This window comes from Sander vitreus, chromosome 1, assembly GCF_031162955.1.
Source record: "Sander vitreus isolate 19-12246 chromosome 1, sanVit1, whole genome shotgun sequence".
Taxonomy (NCBI): Eukaryota; Metazoa; Chordata; class Actinopteri; order Perciformes; family Percidae; genus Sander; species Sander vitreus.
This window is the reverse complement of record NC_135855.1, coordinates 20,122,458-20,142,359: the sequence shown is the minus strand read 5'-3', so window position 1 is coordinate 20,142,359 and position 19,902 is coordinate 20,122,458. Positions and strand designations below refer to the sequence as shown.

General features: G+C 41.5%; 1 protein-coding gene across 2 annotated transcripts in view; it reads right to left on the bottom strand.

Moving 5' to 3' along the window:
- Nucleotides 1–321: 321 nt before the first annotated feature.
- The window catches only part of mettl15 (methyltransferase 15, mitochondrial 12S rRNA N4-cytidine), a 60,546-nt gene continuing 40,965 nt past the window's right edge, over nucleotides 322–19,902 (bottom strand). For both annotated transcript variants that reach the window (XM_078247347.1, XM_078247352.1), the window contains exons 4-6: nucleotides 15,571–15,762; nucleotides 11,179–11,357; nucleotides 322–2,875 (exon numbers count right to left, since the gene is read on the bottom strand). In XM_078247347.1, coding sequence (XP_078103473.1) covers nucleotides 2,445–2,875; nucleotides 11,179–11,357; nucleotides 15,571–15,762 — 802 coding nt within the window. In that variant the 3' untranslated portion in view covers nucleotides 322–2,444. The remainder of the gene's footprint in view (nucleotides 2,876–11,178; nucleotides 11,358–15,570; nucleotides 15,763–19,902) is intronic.

Here is a 19,902-nt window from a genome sequence, read left to right as displayed (position 1 = left end):
GCTTACAGCTAATGTAGCCTTGAGCTGCTAGCCTCAAGCTGAGATGAGGAGCAGCTATAGAGGTCTCACTTCTGCTTGATTTAACACCAACAGATTTTTGTCTGATCTTTTTGACTCGTGACATCACTTGAGACAATATATCAGATTTCGTACAGCTCCCTCTGAAAACATGAAAGTCTTCAAACAACTTGATTCACATATGTAGTCGTACTCCCCAAGACCTGTAAACAGACTTTGCTGTGTAAAATCAGTGGAGTTCCACGTTGCCTACAGTACTTGACTACAGTACGTAAAATGGCGACATTACAAAAGACCACAATCTTCTCAGAAGAAATCCCATTTCCAGTGAATGTGTTCACTTAAAAAATGGACATCTCTCCCATATTGCTTTATTCTTTTCTATTTATATTAACACTTCAACGCATCAGTGTGAAATGGACTTCGTGAGTAACATTTTCTTACCATAAATGGTAAAAAGTGTGATTCAGATATAAAACCAAGAAGTATTCGAAAGATGAAATGTCACAACATATTCCACATCCACTGATGTCAAAAGGGAGGGGCATTCAAACGATATGGCATCATTTCATATTAGATTAAAACAGCATATAATTTTAGACACAGTTAAATGTATCTTGCGCTATTTAGTTTCCAAGGTAATGAGAAGGGTATATTTAGAGTGCAGTAAACTGAGACGGACGAAAAAAGTGTTAATAATCTTGATGGAGCAACTACACTTAGTCAAAGCCAAATAGTAAAGATCAAAACAACTCATCTGCTTACAGTTGAAGGTGAGAGAATGCTCAAGAACAACCACCCAGCTCATTTAGCACCACTTCTGACACTTACGTCATTCAGTATTTAGTGGCATTACTGATTCATATGGTACAGTAGAGTTTTACTTGAGCGACTCATCAAGCGAGGTTCAGGGGAAATACAGACGTCAATGAGAAAAGGTGTATTATATGTTGAGATATATTGCTGCAATAACCACCAAATATGCAGTCAAACATGGGCAATGCAAGGAAATACATTTTTTTGGAATAGCACACAAAAACAAAAGTTTAAAACAAAGGTACAATCATGAAATACATTCTACTTAGATATTATTGTAGCTGAACTTGTGCTGAATACAAAAAAAAAAAATAATGGTACTTTGAAAATACTGCTTAGAGTTGTTCAACATCAGAACATGCCAAAATCATTTGTGTGTCTGAAAACACCCTCGGACCCCAGAGGGTTAAATTCATCACTCAAACTCAAACACAGTACTGTACAGGATCATAACTGTGCTGTATCAAACTAGAGGTGTAAAAAAAAAAAAAAAAAAAAAAAACATACATACATACATATAGTATAAAAGGCAAACAACACAAAGGTCACATATTTTTCCTTGGGTATAAAAAGTTTAACTTCAAACTTTAACCAGCTTTCAATTTGTGGCTCTCACTTGAGTTTGGGCATGTTTATCAGTGCTAGGGCAAGGTGAAAGACAGACTGCTGCCCAGCAGGAGTGTGATTTTGAAGTGTAAACCTCTTAATTCAATTAGATGTTTTTCTTCTGAAAGCCAAAAATTAAGTATATATATTAAATTAAACATAATCAGCTGTTTCTAATTAGTATTGTATCTTCATTTAATTCATAATTGCAAATTAATTCTCAACCTTTGGGAACAGTTTGTATAGCAAAAACAATCTTGAATCAGAGCTCTTAACCATATCTTACAAGTCTTCATTCAGTGAATGGAGCTGAATTAGGCATCATCGTGTGAACTAAATGTGGAACAATGCAATATTACATGACCAACGGTCCTAGACGACACATGAACCAGCTTGATTCGCTCATTGAATTGACATTAAGATGCAAGTGTAAGCTTGTGATTTGGTGATTGTGTGTGTGGACCTTTGAGTTTAGATTACTTTGTTACATATATATATTAATTTGTTTGTTTTTGATGCCCGTTTTTACCCCAATTTGGAAAGTCCAGTTTTCTATGCACAATAGTCTTTGTCACTGCTAACTACTGTAGACATTTGCAAAATTTGTGACGCACGGTGCCGCCAATTATTTTTTCACCTGTCAATGAAAAAATATAGAAAATCCAACCAGAGTTCCAACCAGCGGGAATATTGTGTGGGAGATTCATTCTTTCTCTTACCCAGAGTTCCCTCTTCAATGTGCAGTGCCCAAACCAACCACTGATGCAGCGTCAAGGACGACAACCCTCATTGGCTTCCCACCAATTGTGTTCTATGGAACAAGTTAATAAGAAAAAAGAAAAATAGCATCCACAGTAGACAAATACAGTGGAGAGTTATTATGTAACTGCATCTACACCCTTTGCCAAACTTGCTTTAAGTATGAGTTACTCTGGCTGTAAAACAGCACAAATGTTTGGATGAACAGAGAGATTTTCTGTTATTTCATAATTGACGTCACATAATTAACGTCTGAGTGCCGCCCTCAGTTTAGCGGAGCGTCCTCGAGGATTCTCTTTTACGTCGTACTTTTCTGGGGTGATCACTTTTCTACGCAGAGGAAGCCAATAAACGCTTCCACCATCTCTTTTTTCATCCACCAGTTTTTCCTTCCCGGAGCCTTGCTTTCTCGGGCTGAAGTGATACTGATCTAGATTAGACAAGTCATCTCCCTGGAGGAAACGTTTGACCAGCCTGTCTTCTAGTGAATGAAAGGTGATCACGCAGAGACGTCCTCCAGGTGTCAGTGCCGCCCGGGCAGCACGCAGCCCAGCATGTAGTTCGTTCAGCTCATCATTCACAAAGATACGCAGAGCTTGGAAAGTCTTAGTGGCCACGTGTGCAGGTCGATGGAGGCGGTCCTTACGTGCATAGACGACAGCTGCAGGAAACGATCCTAGAGACAAAGACATGTCTTGTCATGACTTGTAAGTCTAATGCAATACAATATTTTGTTATTACTGTATTTTTTACAGATGTTTTATTTGCATATAAAAAGAATAAAACAGAAGGAAAAAAAAGTTTTGGAAAAATGTGAAGGAGAGGCTAAAAAAACATAATAAATGAGACCTAGACACAAGCAAGACTGCAGGAGACCAAGATGGACGGATGAATGAAGTGAGATGAGCGTGGTCACTTTAAAGTTACAACGATAATTTGATTAATCGACTAGGCAATCAACAGAAAGTTAAACTATTTAGAGAATCGATTTATCATTTCAAGGTGCTGTAGGTAAAATTGTGAAGACCTAGGACTTAGCCAAAAAAAATTAACATCGACGACTTCTCAGTCCATCCCCCCTTTCTGGATAAGCCCAAAACGGTCTCCTAAGCCACTCCCCCCACAAGGGAGAATGAATGTGTGTGCATGAGCAGTGATTGACACGTAGTTAGACACCCCCCCACCCGGCCCTGATTGGTGCATCTGAACAGGGAGCGGTGGATTTTTGCAAATCACACTACAGGCTGTAGGATTTGTTTTTTTTTTAAATGCCTGCTTCATGTAGTTCTACTCGAACACAGGGTCAGTTTCAGCAAATATGACAGAAAGTTAGTTTTATAAGTCTTACCTACTGCACCTTTAAGTAATAGTTTAAGCAAAAATGCCAAATATTTAATGGTTACAGCTTCTTATGGATTTGCTGCTTTACTTTATCTCATGTCACCATAAACTGAATGTCTTTGTAATTTTGGGCTGTTGGTCCGACAAAACAAACAATTTGATGACATTACCTTGGGCCTTAGTAAATTGCAATGAGCATTTTTTCACTATTTCCTGATATTTTACAGACCAAGCGATGATGAAAATAATCACTAGTTGCAGCCCTAGTCCCTTAGGAGTGGTGGTCTGGAGTATTTTACTAACTCTTTAGTAAAAACTGCATCTCTGTGTTTTACTAACCCAGCAACATACTGTACTAAAGGGGCAATCATATCGGATTTCGCTCCACATTAATTTCTATGATGAGCCAGACGTATTCTCGTCCAGGACAAATTCACTCATCTTTTTCACTCCGCACAGTTCAATCTGATTGAACTTTATCACACAAAATCGCAAAACTCTCCAACGTCCAATGCTAACAACCCTAACCATGCTATTTTGTGTCTCACATTGGAGTAAATTTTGACAAGTGAAATCCAGTCTGACTTCATCCTGAGACAGAAATTCAATTCAAAACCATACATCGTGACTCAGTATTGGACTTACAGCATATGTGGTTGGCAGCATTTATGACTTTTATGTTCACAACCAGTTTCAGACCAAAAATTAATGTTGGCTTTTTTTTTAACCATGATCATGTACAGTACTTTTCCTAACTGCCCATAACCTCAATCTTTCCTAAACCTTAACCATGCATAGTTGTCACATGACATCAGAAGGGCAATATAATACATACAGCACGCAGTGAGGAATGCACAGAGACAAAACAACCACTGAACAAGCTCAAGAGGTTCAACTCTTCAGGTCAGGACTACACAGTCTACACAAGTGACAGTACTGTGAGTTCAGCAACACATTTTGGACAGACGAGATATTGTCTGAAGGAGGAGTGAAGGAGGCCATCTGTGTCAAACCTAAACAACCATCCGTGAACACAGTGGGGGACTGCTACACCACTTTTGCGCTACCACACCACCAACTATGGACCTTTTTTCACAGCAGACATTTTGACTTGTCATAGTAGGAAAAGCACAGCTGAAATTGATAACCTTAAAGATGGCTCAATTCCCAGTGTCCCAGTAAGCTATTTCAGTGAGTCAGCATGCACAATACCAGGGCCTCTCCTAAGTGGAATGCAGCCATCATTAATGGTTTTGAATACACCTGTGCTTTTCCTACTATGACATGTCAACATGTCTGCCGTGAAAAAGGTCTATACCTGGATTCTTGTGACTCAAAATACTCATGTGTCCTGATGGTTCATTAATGACCTCAACAACCCACAGGTGTTATTAGTGTGTGAATAACACAAAAGAGGTTGCGATGCCTGCGATCTCCACCAGTCAGGACAATAAAAGAAGCCTCTTGAATCAACCATGCCACCGACTTATATGCTATCTTCTGGTTGACTGAGAATCATCAGACATAGTTGGCTGCCTTATATTATTAATGCAAGAGGAGTCATTACATTTAGAAAAAAAAAAGAAAAAAGTATTGACGTAACACAAAAATCTAGCTTACTGCAAAATACATACGAGCCACTGTAAGCAGTGGAGAGAGAGCTGCAGCAGGACTGAGCGGCAGGGCCATCAGAGGCTCCGTGCGAAGCAGATGGAGGGTGGAGATGGTGTTGATATGGTTGATATGGCTGATGTGTCACTAAAATACCGAGGTAAATGCAGCCAAATGCCTTTCATGATCTCTCAGTTCACTGAACGCCAAGTTCAAGTAAAATCTTACTGAGCATAACATGACTACTTGACAAGGCCATGATTTCTGTTTAAAAATAACAATTTTTTTTGTATTTATTGCCGTCTCGCTGGTGCAGTGAAAGTGATTCATGTTTATCTCCCCCACCACAAACTTCCTCTTCATTACTCCTGAACAATTTGCAACTTCCTTTTTAGGAGGTGGATAATTAAAACATATACTGCATATTAAAGTTGGGAAACAAAACATTGGCTTTTTGTCAATACATGTGAAGAGTTGATTCCACCTTGACCAACTCATAACCCCCACACAGACAACAAATTAACAATAAGACACTTATATAGACCTAAAGAGAAACTGCAATAAATAGAGAAGTGAGTGATGTGGCATTTCTCTCCGCCTGCACTAAACAGCCCAAGGTGTGACTCACACTGCAATCAATACAATGCCTGCGCTGCAAGGACCAGCCCTGCTCTGGCCTCACCAAGCCATGGGCTCTCTCTCTACTTCATCTTTCAAAAGTCCTACAGACAGATCCATGGAGAAAAGAAGAGATTAACATGTGAATATAAAGGGGAAATCAGGTGTCACTGTCAGTGTATTACATATGACAAAATTAGCATCAAAGCTGTGCTGTACCTTTGTGTTATGTTTTATCTTAATTTGCCATATTTGATGTCTCACCAACAAAGGCAAAAGCACAACTACATCCCACAATAAGATATTTGGACAACAACAGTGTTTGATGCTTTCGGTGTTACTGGCCAAACAAAAAGTAGCAGTTTGTTCACAAAACAAAAGAATAAGTGGAACAGGAGAACATTGACACAACTTTGTTTGAGGTGGCACCACAGATGAGATGATGTATTTGCTCAAGTTGACATTTTTCAATTTGAGCCAGACATCGACTGAGACACTGTTGGACTGTTGAGAAACAAATGTAAGTGCTTTTTCACACCAGAGAGTTGCACAGTCTAATTCATTTACACGTGGAGCTGGAAGCTTGGTGACGCAGTAACAAATTGTGGGGCTAGCTGCTGTGGCTAGTGAGCAAGCTGGTAACCAGTGTTGTAATGTAACGAAGTACAAATACTTTGTTACTGTACTGAAGTAGTATTTTCCCATGTCTGTACTTACTTCATTATTTATATTTCTGGAAACTTTTACTTTTACTCCACTACATTTCCTAAATAAAATGTAAACTTTTACTCCACTACATTTCCCCTAAGCATCGTCGTTACTTGTTACTACAAAATAACATCAGAAGACATTTGTTAGACTGCAAAAAGAGCTGTTTGGCGAATCATTGCTAAGTTAATGCACGCTCCATTCCAGTTGGTGACGTAATGCCTGTTTGTTGCCAAGCGCCAAAACTAAAGAAGACGAGGAGGAAGCAGAATAATGGATAGCGTCATGGAAACACCTGCTGCAGGCTCTGCCGCCAACATAACAGACAATGACCACCCCGGCAACAGTGGGGAAGATAAGGTTACACACCTGTGGTGGTATTTGCAAGAAATGTTTTCGTACGTTGGAGTGAAAGATTCTTCCTCACAAAAAAATGGAAATTCAGTTGTTGATGTCAGACTTTGAATTAGATGTTTAAGGAGTGGAAACCCTGAATATTATGCTTTACTATCAGGAAGCCACAATAAAGTTCATAATCAAAGTTTTTTTTTAGTTTTACTTCGAATACTTAAGTACATTTAATATAAGAAAATTACTTTTGATACTTAAAGTGCTCATATTATGCTTTTTGGGCTTTTTCCCTTTCCTTTATTGTGTTACATATCTTTTTTGTGCACGTTATAGGTTTACAAAGTGAAAAAGCCCAAAGTAAAGGGATTTACCATCTTCCAGAGAAAACACTGGTCACAAACTGCTCCAAACAGCTCAATTGTAGTCCAGCCTTTACTTCCGTGACGAACGTGCGTCACTTTCAGGGCTGGACTGGCCATCTGGCATACCGGGCATATTCCCGGTGGGCCGAAGGCACTTTTGGGCTGAATTGCCGATATAAATAGGCCTTTTTTTTATTTTATATATTTTTTTTATATCCCCTTCCCCACTCCGGACCGCAAATTTACAAATCCCACCGGCGCTGAGACACAAGCTGTAATAGTTATGCTGGAAGTTTAGCATTCACGTTAAAATGGACGAACAACCACCAAAGCGCAAGGGAGGTGCAGAGAAATTACGGGAGAAAAAGATTAAGAATCTACAGGCGGATTCCTCAAAATGTGCCAACATTTCTGACATGTTTGGGGCTGTAGTAGCTGCTTCAACATCAGCATTACCTGAAAATATGGTGTTTTTTGAAAATTAAACCACATAAACCTATTCTGGTACAACCTCTATATACAATTATGAACCTGAAAATGAGCATAACATGAGCATGATACTTTAAGACTTTTACTTGAGTAATATTCTAAAAGGGGACTTTAACTTCTACCAAAGTCAATTTCTGGTAGCATACTTGTACTTTTACTCAAGTATTGCTTTCAAGTACTTTATACAAGACTGCTGGTAACATGCCATCTCACTGGAAATATGTTATTGCTAGCCAGCCACAACAGTCCACTAAGCTAGTTAATCATGCAATAATTTAATGCTTTATTTAAAGGAAGTATTTGTACCATTGACTCCTGCCTCCTTACAGACTGCAAACCACACCTCTCTGTGCACTTAACACATTTCTGAACATTTAAAAACCAAAATGACATAAAAAAGTGCCAAAAACTACAAATCAGCAATCAGCCGATATTAGCTTGTCGAAGACATTTTGGTATGTTGTGCAACTTAGTCCAAAAGTAACAACATTTATATTCATCACACATTTTAGAGACAGGACTCTATTTCAAAAGACAAAACAGGGTGCTTTTTTGTGGAACTCTGCAACAGGTTGAGCTTTTCTAAATGCATTTCAAACTGGCAGTGAAAGCTGATGTACTAATGTTGAATTAATTCAAGTAGATCACCACCTGCGTTTTACTGTTGTTGCTCTGGGTCGAAATTAACGTTAAACACCTTGTTGGCGTCTCTAAATCAATGCATCCATGTCTTCCCCTCCGGCGCACGCACGCACACACGCACGCACGCACGCACGCACACACGCACACACACACACACACACACACACACACACACACACACACACACACGTGTTGAATGCATTTGGTGCTGTAATTTACCTAAATGTAGCTCACTTGACTCTTGGTGTCAGCATTTAGCAAAGTAAACTTTCAATTTACATGTTGGGTAGAATTCTACTGTATTTCCATTTCAGACTCTCTCTTAAAAAACCTTTAACAAAAAAAATGTTAATGGCTGTGGGATTTTTCTTTTACCATCACAGATGTATGACGTGCTTGTGTCACCATGGCTGCCTCTGCCATATAAATGTGTTTTTATGATAAATTTCTAGGTCACTTTTGGTGGCCGTCTTGATTCCATTAGCACGTAAAAGGAAAACACCCCTCCCACCCAGAGGCAAGACACATAACACTGTGTAGGTTGTCAACTAAAACTTGTCTGTAAAAAAACGCCATGTTTTAATCATTAAACAGGCCGCACTTACACAACGAGACCAGTACGCACAGCTGTGGCTATTGTAGAGCCGATATTATCACATTAACTTGTAAAGCATCTAGCAGTGATATCTCACTCATTATTGTTAAATGTCAGAAAAGTTATCAATGATTTATAGAGCTCATACTAAAACAGAATTTACAAAGTGCCTCACAGTATAGAACATAAAAACGCCAATGTAGACAAACACTTCAAAACACAAAAGTACAAAAGTAATAACTAGAATTAGCTTTATAAATATGATCCACCCATCCACCACCCTAACCTTCACAACATTTCCTCTAGCAATACAACATAAACGTCACACTGCAATGAACGTTGGTACTGGACGCAAATTGTGTCTTGCAGAATCGTCAATATCAACGGACCTCCTTGAGACACTGGTGTTTGCAAGATACTGGATATACAGTTGACAACAACTGTGTCAAATATACATAAATCCCAACTGGAGACAGACCGGGACTATAGGAGTTGTTGAAAGTCTACAGATACAAGAAGCTTTGGAATTAATATACGAAACATAATGGCTCATATTTTAAATTAATTTTGCTCAAAGACAAGTTATGTAATGTAACCCCAGTGCGTTTTATATGGAGTGAGCACTGTCAGGACTCCTTTTAAAAAAATATCCTTTTAAATGCTACATTGTTTTAGTTGTGTCAGCAACCGGTCATATGGTAACTTAGGAGGCAATTTGGCCTTGTGTGCTCTGATTAATTTGGCATTCAGTTAATACACCAGTCATAATTCTATTTGAATGAAAACTCAACTCCTGGCATTTGCTCCTGCTGTTAATAACGGGAGTAAATCCAGGTGAACCAGCTTTAAAATTGAGGTATTTATTTTTAAATAAGTGTTGTGCGGTTTAATTCATGCCAATGTGAAGAGTGGTTCATGTGGATTCTGAAAAGTAACTAATAGCTATTTGGAAAAGTAACTGGATATAACTCCAAAACCCCGCTCATTCACACAGCCATGCTTCTGTACACGACTAAATGCAGTATTTTTATATTCCTGTACAATTTTATTCAAATAATGAATCAAGGAAAAGGGTTATCCCAGTGGATGCTGATGCAAACAATTTAAAGGAAAAATAAAACACATTATTTGCTACACTATTTGTTATTTTCATGTGGAAAATTCTGCATTTAAATGGATGGATGGACTGCATTTATATAGCGCTTTTACATTGCACAGGCACCATTTACCGTTCAAACACACATTTATACACTGGTGGCCAAGCTGCCATACAATGTGCCACCTGCTCATCAGATAAACATGCACACACAGTTGCATGAGCAATTCTGGGTACAGTGTCTTGCCCAGGGACACTTCGACATGGTATTGCAAGGCCAGAGATCGAACCACCGACCTTCCAATTGGTAGACGACCGCTCAACCACCTGAGCCACAGCCGGCCCCGTTTAGCTGTTTACTGCTGTACAATGTTTAAGATAACTGTAAAAAGATAAAAATAATCAGGAGTAAGAGAAAGTGCGACCAAAATACCTTTCTTATATGAAATATAATTTCTGATCAAACGGCTCCCTTCCATCCTCGTCATTTCTCCTGTGACTTAAATTTGCTCCTGTCAAGATCAACAACAATTGTTCATAGAGCCCTGCTGGAACTGTCTTAAATCAAAACCTCTTGCATTGTTCCAAATAAACATTGGTGGTGACTCACTTTGCTCTTCAAAAAAGATCAAACAGCTGCTCTCACTTACACCTGTTCTCCCAGGGTGACACTGACGCACATACTACTCTGTGCAATAACTATTGAAATGACATCTCACTTGTTCGGCAGCTCAAATCTGGAGGCATACGGCTTAAAAAAAACAATCAGTGAAGACAAACAATGTAATCCCGGCTTTATGCACAAGTGTGTGAGCATATTTGTGAGCAGAGGAATTGGGGAAAAGAAGGGGAAAATAAAGCAAAACAGCAATATGGAAGGAGAGAGATGGGTTACTGGGTGTGAGCTGCTGTTTGTTTTCAAGGCATTAGCCACATTCTGTTGCAGCCACCTCCAGCACTGTCTTTGTCTCAACTCTCTCAAAGGAAGGTGCAGAAGAAAGGTACCCAAAACAAAGGCAGGATAATGACTGAGGTCACAGTACACATGATTTTCTGAGGCAAATACATCCCACCGGGAGACAGCCTTAATAACTCCACTCATGTTTTATTTTCCCTCGCAGCCTCCAGAATTCTGCGGGGAATTAATCAGGACAGTGTCTAGCTACCTGCCACCACGCTGGCCAGCTGCTGTGTCCGGGTGATGGGGCTGACACGGCGTGCCTCCACAATGGTTGAAGCTATTTTCCTGGCGTGTCTTTCTTCCCCATATGCAGTGAGGATGGATGCAAGTGCCTGTTGATCTAAGGTATTCACAACGTCAGCAGCGCAAGGCATGTCGGGGTACCTACGCACAAGAAGAGAAGCCCAATTAAGCTGCTTGACGTCACACCCTTGCTGACAGTGGCGAATCCTGACAACTCAGAGATACAGCTGAAAACCTTCATGGCTGACAGTTATGAATAGATTGATTGTGAGGGGATGAAAAGAGGAATGCAGCTTGTGCAATAGCTTATAATGGGTTATCTTAGCTGGTAGCTTTGCACATTATATATATTGTACATACACACACATACATACTGTATATATACATGCATACATACATACAGATTTAGGCTCAATAACTCCTAGAAGGGTATGCGTGACTCTGGGGTTATAATTGTTCCTATAATGCTGCCATGATTAAAATTAAAATTAGCATTTTGTTCTTCTTTAATGGCTGCAAAAAAAATAATGGTATTATTCAAATTCAATTGTGAAAGCACTTTTGTATTTTGTACACGTATTGCCAATATTAAAATTCAAAAGAAACCTTGACTAATACTGGATTATTATTTTTGTTTAGGGATTATTTTTTGGGCATTTTATGTCATAATTTGATAGTGATAGTGAGAGAGGCAGGAAAATGTGGCGAAAGAAAAAAAAAGTAGGGGAATGACCTGCAGTAAATGGTCTTGTTTTTAGCTTAAATTGATCCGTTTCCCCAATGTTAAGTCAACCATGCACCTGAAGAATTTGCGATGTAACGTTACTCTTCTTCCTTTGCTACTGAGAAAGGACAACTGTATTTACACAGCCATGAGAGGTCGTTTGTCAAGAAAACACAGGTTGTTTTAATCGTTTAAATATATTTTTCACTTGTCAAACATATCAGACATATTATTTGTCACTTTTCATTCATTAAATTGTATTAAGAACTTTAAGAGAAAAATAATAAAAAATAAAGTCTAATAGGCCCATGATATTGGTAGCCTATTTTGGCTAGGCCTTTTTTGTTCACTGCACTTTGACATTGCTCCAATGAGTACTGAAGCAATTTCAAGGCAACAGTAACTCTGATCTTCTCCGGGAACCATCACCTTATCGTGGTGGAGAGGTTTGTGTGTCCCTATGAACCTGAGGGCTGTGCTGTCTGGAGCTTTGTTCTCCTGGTAGGGTCTCCCAAGGCAAAGTGGTCACAGGTGAGGGGCCAGACAAAGAATGTTTCAAAAACCCTATGAGTGACCGAGGAAGAGATGGAGTGACCCTGCCCGGAGGAAGCCTGGGGCCCCCGTCTGGAGCCAGGCCCAGATGGAGGGCTCATCAGCGAGCGTCTGGTGGCTGGGTTTGCCACGGAGCCCGGCAGGGCACAGCCCAAAAAAGCTACGTGGCATACATCTCTCCATCCCATGGGCCCACCACCTGTGGGAGGAACCGCTGGAGTCGGGTGCGCTGCCACACGGGTGGCAGTGAAGGTCAGGGGCCTCGACGGACCAGACCCGGGCAGCAGACACTGGCTCTGGGGACGTGGAATGTCACCTCTCTGTGGGGGAAGGAGCCGGAACTTGTGCGGGAGGTGGAGCGCTACCGGTTAGATCTGGTGGGGCTTACCTCTACGCACAGTCTCGGTTCTGGAACCATACTCCTGGATAGGGGTTGGACTCTTTTCTTCTCTGGAGTTGCCCAGGGTGTGAGGCGCCGGGCGGGTGTGGGGATACTCACAAGCCCCCGGCTGAGTGCCGCTACGTTGGAGTTTAACCCGGTGGACGAGAGGGTCGCCTCCCTACGCCTGCGGGTTGTGGGGGGGAAAACTCTGACTGTTGTTTGTGCATATGCACCAAACAAGAGTTCGGAGTATTCAGCCTTCTTGGAGACCTTGAGTGGAGTCCTGCATGGGGCTCCAGTGGGGGACTCCATAGTTCTGCTGGGGGACTTCAACGCGCACGTGGGCAATGATGGAGACACATGGAGAGGCGTGATTGGGAGGAACGGCCTCTCTGATCTAAACCAGAGTGGTTGTTTGTTGTTGGACTTCTGTGCTAGTCATGGATTGTCTATAACGAACACCATGTTCGAACATAGGGATGCTCATAAGTGTACTTGGTACCAGAGCACCCTAGGCCAAAGGTCAATGATCGATTTTATAATTGTTTCATCTGATCTGAGGCCGTATGTTTTGGATACTCGGGTGAAGAGAGGGGCGGAGCTGTCAACCGATCACCATCTGGTGGTGAGTTGGGTCAAGGGGTGGGGGAAGACTCTGGACAGACCTGGTAAGCCCAAACGGGTAGTGCGGGTAAATTGGGAACGTCTGGAGGAGGCCCCTGTCCGACAGACTTTCAACTCACACCTCCGGCGGAGCTTTTCGTGCATCCCTGTGGAGGCTGGGGGCATTGAACCCGAGTGGACAATGTTCAAAGTTTCCATTGCTGAAGCTGCGGTGAGGAGCTGTGGTCTTAGGGTCTTAGGTGCCTCAAGGGGCGGTAACCCATGAATACCGTGGTGGACACCGGTGGTCAGGGAAGCCGTCTGACTGAAGAAGGAGTCTTTCCGGGATATGTTATCCCAGAGGACTACGGAGGCAGTTGCAAGGTACCGAAGGGCCCGAAGGGCTGCAGCCTCTGCCGTGAAAGAGGCAAAGCAGCGGGTGTGGGATAAGTTCGGAAAAGACAAGGTGCTTCTGGAAAACCGCTCGCCACCTCAGGAGGGGGAAGCGGGGAACCATCCAAGCTGTGTACAGTAAGGATGGGACACTGTTGACCTCAACTGAGGAGGTAATAGGGCGGTGGAAGGAGCACTTTGAGGAACTCCTAAATCCAACTAATACGCCCTCTATGGTAGAGGCAGAGCTGGAGGATGATGGGGGATTGTCGTCAATTTCCCTGGTGGAAGTTACTGAGGTAGTTAAACAACTCCACAGTAGCAAAGCCCCAGGGATTGATGAGATCCGTCTAGAAATGCTTAAAGCTCTGGGTGTGGAGGGGTTGTCTTCGTTGACACGCCTCTTCAACATTGCATGGAAGTCTGGGACGGTGCCTAAGGAGTGGCAGACCGGGGTGGTGGTTCCCCTTTTTAAAAAGGGGGACCAGAGGGTGTGTGCCAATTACAGGGGTATCACACTTCTCAGCCTCCCCGGTAAAGTCTACTCCAAGGTGCTGGAAAGGATGGTTCGGTCGATAGTCGAACCTCGGGTTGAAGAGGAACAATGCATGGTCTACATGTGTTTTGTGGATCTGGAGAAGGCGTATGACCGGGTGCCCCGGGAGATACTGTGGGAGGTGCTGCGGGAGTACGGGGTGAGGGGGTCCCTTCTCAGTACCATCCAATCTCTGTACGACCAAAGCGAGAGCTGTGTCTGAGTTCTCAGCAGTAAGTCGGACTCGTTTCAGGTGAGAGTTGGCCTCCGCCAGGGCTGCGCTTTGTCACCAATCATGTTTGTAGTATTTATGGACAGGATATCGAGGCATAGTCGGGGTGGAGAGGGGTTGCAGTTCGGTGGGCTGGGGATCTCATCGCTGCTTTTTGCAGATGATGTGGTCCTGATGGCATCATCAGCCTGTGACCTTCAGCACTCACTGGATCGGTTCGCAGCCGAGTGTGAAGCGGCTGGGATGAGGATCAGCACCTCTAAATCGGAGGCCATGGTTCTCAGCAGGAAACCGATGGAGTGCCTTCTCCAGGTAGGGAATGAGTCCTTACCCCAAGTGAAGGAGTTCAAAGAACAAGAACAAGATCCAGGGTACAAGCGGCCGAAATGGGTTTCCTCAGGAGGGTAGCTGGCGTCTCCCTTAGAGATAGGGTGAGAAGCTCAGTCATCCATGAGGAGCTCGGAGTAGAGCCGCTGCTCCTTGGCGTCGAAAGGAGCCAGTTGAGGTGGTTCGGGCATCTGGTAAGGATGCCCCCTGGGATCCTCCCTAAGGAGGTGTTCCAGGCACGTCCAGCTGGGAGGAGGCCTCGGGGAAGACCCAGGACTAGGTGGAGGGATTATATCTCCAACCTGGCCTGGGAACGCCTCGGGATCCCCCAGTCGGAGCTGGTTAATGTGGCTCGGGAAAGGGAAGTTTGGGGTCCCCTGCTGGAGCTGCTACCCCCGCGACCCGATACCGGATAAGCGGATGAAGATGGATGGATGGATGGATAGTAACTCTGATTATCCAGCACTTCCCAACATGATGTATTAGGAAAATTAAGTGTTTTTTTTATTTATTTATTTTTATTTCCAGCTTGGTTAATGCAGCATTCCTAATTAAAATTGAGATCCATCATCCAGACACACCTACTGTATGTTGCAAATCACTTACCTCTCTTCATCCATTCTCATATCCAGGGGCCCATCCTTGCTGAGGGAGAAGCCTCTCTCTGCCTGATCCATCTGCATGGAGGAACAGCCAGCATCCAACAGGACAGCATCAATGCTGCCTGGCTTAATGTTCATGTTAGACAGCAGGGCTTCAAGCTCGCTGAATCGCCCAAGCAATGGTTTCACATGACCACTGGAGAAAGGATTAGGAAAAGGAATAGCGTAATTAGACATTTGTATATTGCTGCTGTTAAAATACTAGCATTATATAGATGGATCCGGAAAAGAAATGCTACATAATTTCAGTGACATTCAGTGTTTTGAAAGGCACAGTAAAATGCCATTGTCATTCAGCTCATTGGTAAAATTCAGTGGGGTGAGAAGAACAAGATATGAAAACATTAATAAAATGAGAATATGGGCAAATACATCACTTTATCTTGTGAGTGATTGCAAGCAAGATGCTGTTATCTTTGTGTTTTAGTTAATCAGTTTATCAGTTGAATTAGATAACATGTTGATACAATGAACAGGTTGATAAAGTTAAATTGAGAGATTGTGTTGCAAAGAGATTAAAGATTATGGTTGTAACAAAAGTAAATTATTACAATTTTGACTCTGAAGTAAAAATTACTTCATCAATGTTTAAATTGTGGTGAAGAGGAAGTATCTCTAATATTGAATTGAATTACATATTTAAAAAAGATCTTTAGCCCTAATAATCATACAAAGATGATAATGGGTTGAGTTCCTGAGTGATGGCTCTGGTAACCTTGCAAAATGATTTCTTGATGAAATAATACCGTAGTTGATAATACAGAGTGGCTCCCTTTCTATTATAATACAGAGAGAGGGTTTCAGAATGTAATACACTTAACTGTGCATTTTACAGACTGGTTCAATAAGTTCTGTGATGGTAAGAGACCAATTTGGCAAGTATAACTGCATGAAGATATTATGTAAAGAAAGGTGTAAGATGTGCCCTGATCTGACTGTAAAGATATATTTTCTAGTTTCCTCGGTAAATTAAAAACATACTGCACATCCATTTTTCCAACCCTACATTAATAGTTACATGATTTTCCAATAAATAAAGCTTTAAAATCTGAAGACAGTGCATAGTTAATCACATCAACGCTTGGGTCAGGTTTTTTTTTTTTTATATTCATGTTTTTATTCATCTAATAGCTAAACATGATTATTAATATGAATGCTATATTTATTATTGTTATTATATTAGTATTATGTATCATTTTCTTCTATTTGAATTACTTTTAATACATTTAATTTCTTAATTTCACTTGACATACAATTTAACTTTTTTGTACATTTCTTCTTTGTTTACTAACAATGTAATGGATGTCGGATGTCATGTCACTCATGTTCTGTGTGACATTAAATAACATTTGAGGGAGAAAAAAAAGAACGGATATGGCTGGTTCTCATAGAAAATGACAGAGCTGACAGCTTCACCAAGCTTGCCACATTGTGTTTCTCTACTTCCAGTTACACACAACTGCTATACTGAATGGGAACGGTAAGTAAAGTCCACTCTTCAGTTTATGGGAAATGTTGACATTTACTTATTCCATAGTATCATTAAGACACTGTAGAGAAAAAGGTTTCCAGTCAACTTTAACTGAATTGGGCGCTTCCTTGGAAGCCCACTAACTGTCTTAGCTAGCCTATTGAGATCCTTTCTTGTCACTGACAGAGCAAGATCCTGTGTACACAGTCACTTCCTCATGCACGAGTAGAAAGATCCTCCAGCCACATTCATGCATTTTTCATGTGACCTTTTAACATTGTGTGAACAAAGATGATGGCAGAAAAAAGCAACAGGAGCTAGTATCTATATGCAGCCTTCTCCACCCATAGTTTCTAGTTAAGTTATTACTCTTAAAACGAAAACTTTTTTTAATTTAAGTTTACATTTTTACAACAGGTGACACATGGCCAACCCGGTCTCATGCCAGTTCGTAAATAGTCACGTTATTTTTGATTTATGTAGAGGTCACGATCTTCTCGTTTATTTTGTGTACAGGTCACGATTTTCGAACGTTACCATTTCACGAACTGCCATGACACTGGGCTGCTCTGGTGGACGCAACAACGGGGAAATTAAACGCCACAACGGGGAAAATAAATGGCACACGCCGGCGACAACAACAGGACGGACTGCCACACGCGGCCACAACGGGGAAATTAAATGCCACACGCCTGCAACAACAATGGGACCGCCACACTGGGACACGATCCCCGGGTGCAGGGACACGATCCACGGTTGAGGTTAGGAAAAGAAGAACTGGGAAAGGTACCGTCACACGCAGGACACGCCGACAACAACGGGACGGTTGTGGTTAGGAAGAGAATAACGCGGAAAGGATCTCCGGGGTGAAAGTCCTGTATTGTTTGATCCATCCATCACCCCGACCAACCTCCCTACGCGGATTTTCTGCTTTTCATACTACTCCCTACTGTTGTCGTGCTGTGATTACGAAACATGCTTCCCATTTAAATACATTAAATTAAAATTCGTAATCACCACACAAAAAAAACCCGACATAATCGTGTCCTGTTCATGAATCAATAGATTTAATAACGTAACCATTTAACGAACTGTGCGTGGTGAACAAGGTATAGTGAAAACAGTGTGTCATTTCCCTACAAGTCCCATATCCACCCTAAACAACTCATTTTATACGCTACAGACCCAACTGCAAAAGCTGAGCAGCTTCAAGTTGACTACACCACCTCATCATGTATTGTCATCAGCTTCCAATTAGCTGTTGCTTTATTTCTATTGTTTAGTGTATTTGTAGCACCAGAAATTGACTTTAATTATTGGTTGAAGTACTGTATTGATAAAAAATAAGGTGCATTGCAATTAATATAGGTATCGATAAAATAAAGGTATTGATATCCTTCCCTTAGCAGAAATGTTATTACATTTCAAACTTGCCCCTTTTATGTACACAACAAAGACTCCACCTTTCTCAAGATTAACTAGGGGCATGCAAGGAAAGAACAGAAATTGGCAGGACCTCTATTTCAAAACCCACAGAAGACAAAATGGCAAGGGAGCATCTCACCCACGCTACCAGGGCCTTCCTTTGCTTTGCTGTTGTTATTCACTATCCTGCACAGTGATTGATTTGTTGAAAAATCTATAGTAAAGGCTTTGTTGTTCTCTCCCATCACCTGCACAATCTCTTTCTGTTACTGCCTCCTCAGTAGCACTCCACCCACCTTCTCCAATTTCTAATTTTTTTTGGGTTATTCAAAGTATAAACTGTCTTTTTGGTAAAAGTTTTATCTTATTGGATTTAGAACATGTTCGCCATGCAGGATTCTTGTTGAAGCATTTTTACTAGAGGTCAAGCAGTGTTGTGCGGATGATGATTTTGTTGCCTCAAAGCTAGTCGCTAACTTTGTCTGCAGTTTGGTGCTGTAAACCAAACTGTAAATATGCAGCCATAAAAACAAAAAGAAGGAGCTTAAAGAGAGTCAAATGCTCAGAAACACGTTTCTGCAACCTATACGTAGACAAACAGGCGCACGGGTCGTTCAGAGACATTTGCATGGTTGTTTCTTTTATACTTGTACACACAACTTCTGAAAGGATGTGGAGCAACCATTAGCTTTCTTGCTGCGCAGGTCCACACTAGGCATTGTTAAGACTTGGGAGGTGTGCGCATCAGCTCCTGTGAAAGACTCAGTGGTTGTGGATAACACCCTTCTCTTCACAGAGACGTTTTGTGCATCTTCACAGAAGGTAGTTCCAAGTTATTCCAGCTTTACGTGATGGCATCACAGAAAAAACATTAATTGTAATTATCTACTTCCATCTGACTGATTGAATAGCTAAACACATGCGTATGCATTGATACAGTAAGGGCAGGGAAGTGGGTCAATAGTCAACATATGTTACTATATATTTCACAATAAATAGATTTGTTCCCTAGCAGATAAAAGGATTGCTGAATTCCTCATTTCATTAGTGTTGAGGAATAAAACGAACAAGAGTTGGTCCATGTATTGTACCTTCTCTGTGTAACTGCAGACACATTTTTTTGGTGCTGTCAGTGCCAGCATACTGACTGGCAAAAGAGGGTTAAGAGGAGCGAGTTAGGCAAGAGTGTAGCTTCAGACCGAGTGGGACCTCACAGCTTTATTTGAAAGCCGCTATGAGTTTGTGTTGCTACTCTACATAATGTAGCAGTGTTCTCAGCCCTGCCCACTGGTAAAAGGTGCAAATGAGTAGACTGATGCAACATTCTAATAGAAAAGAGACCGCTTCCTTTATATTATATTTGTACAAATCATTTTACAC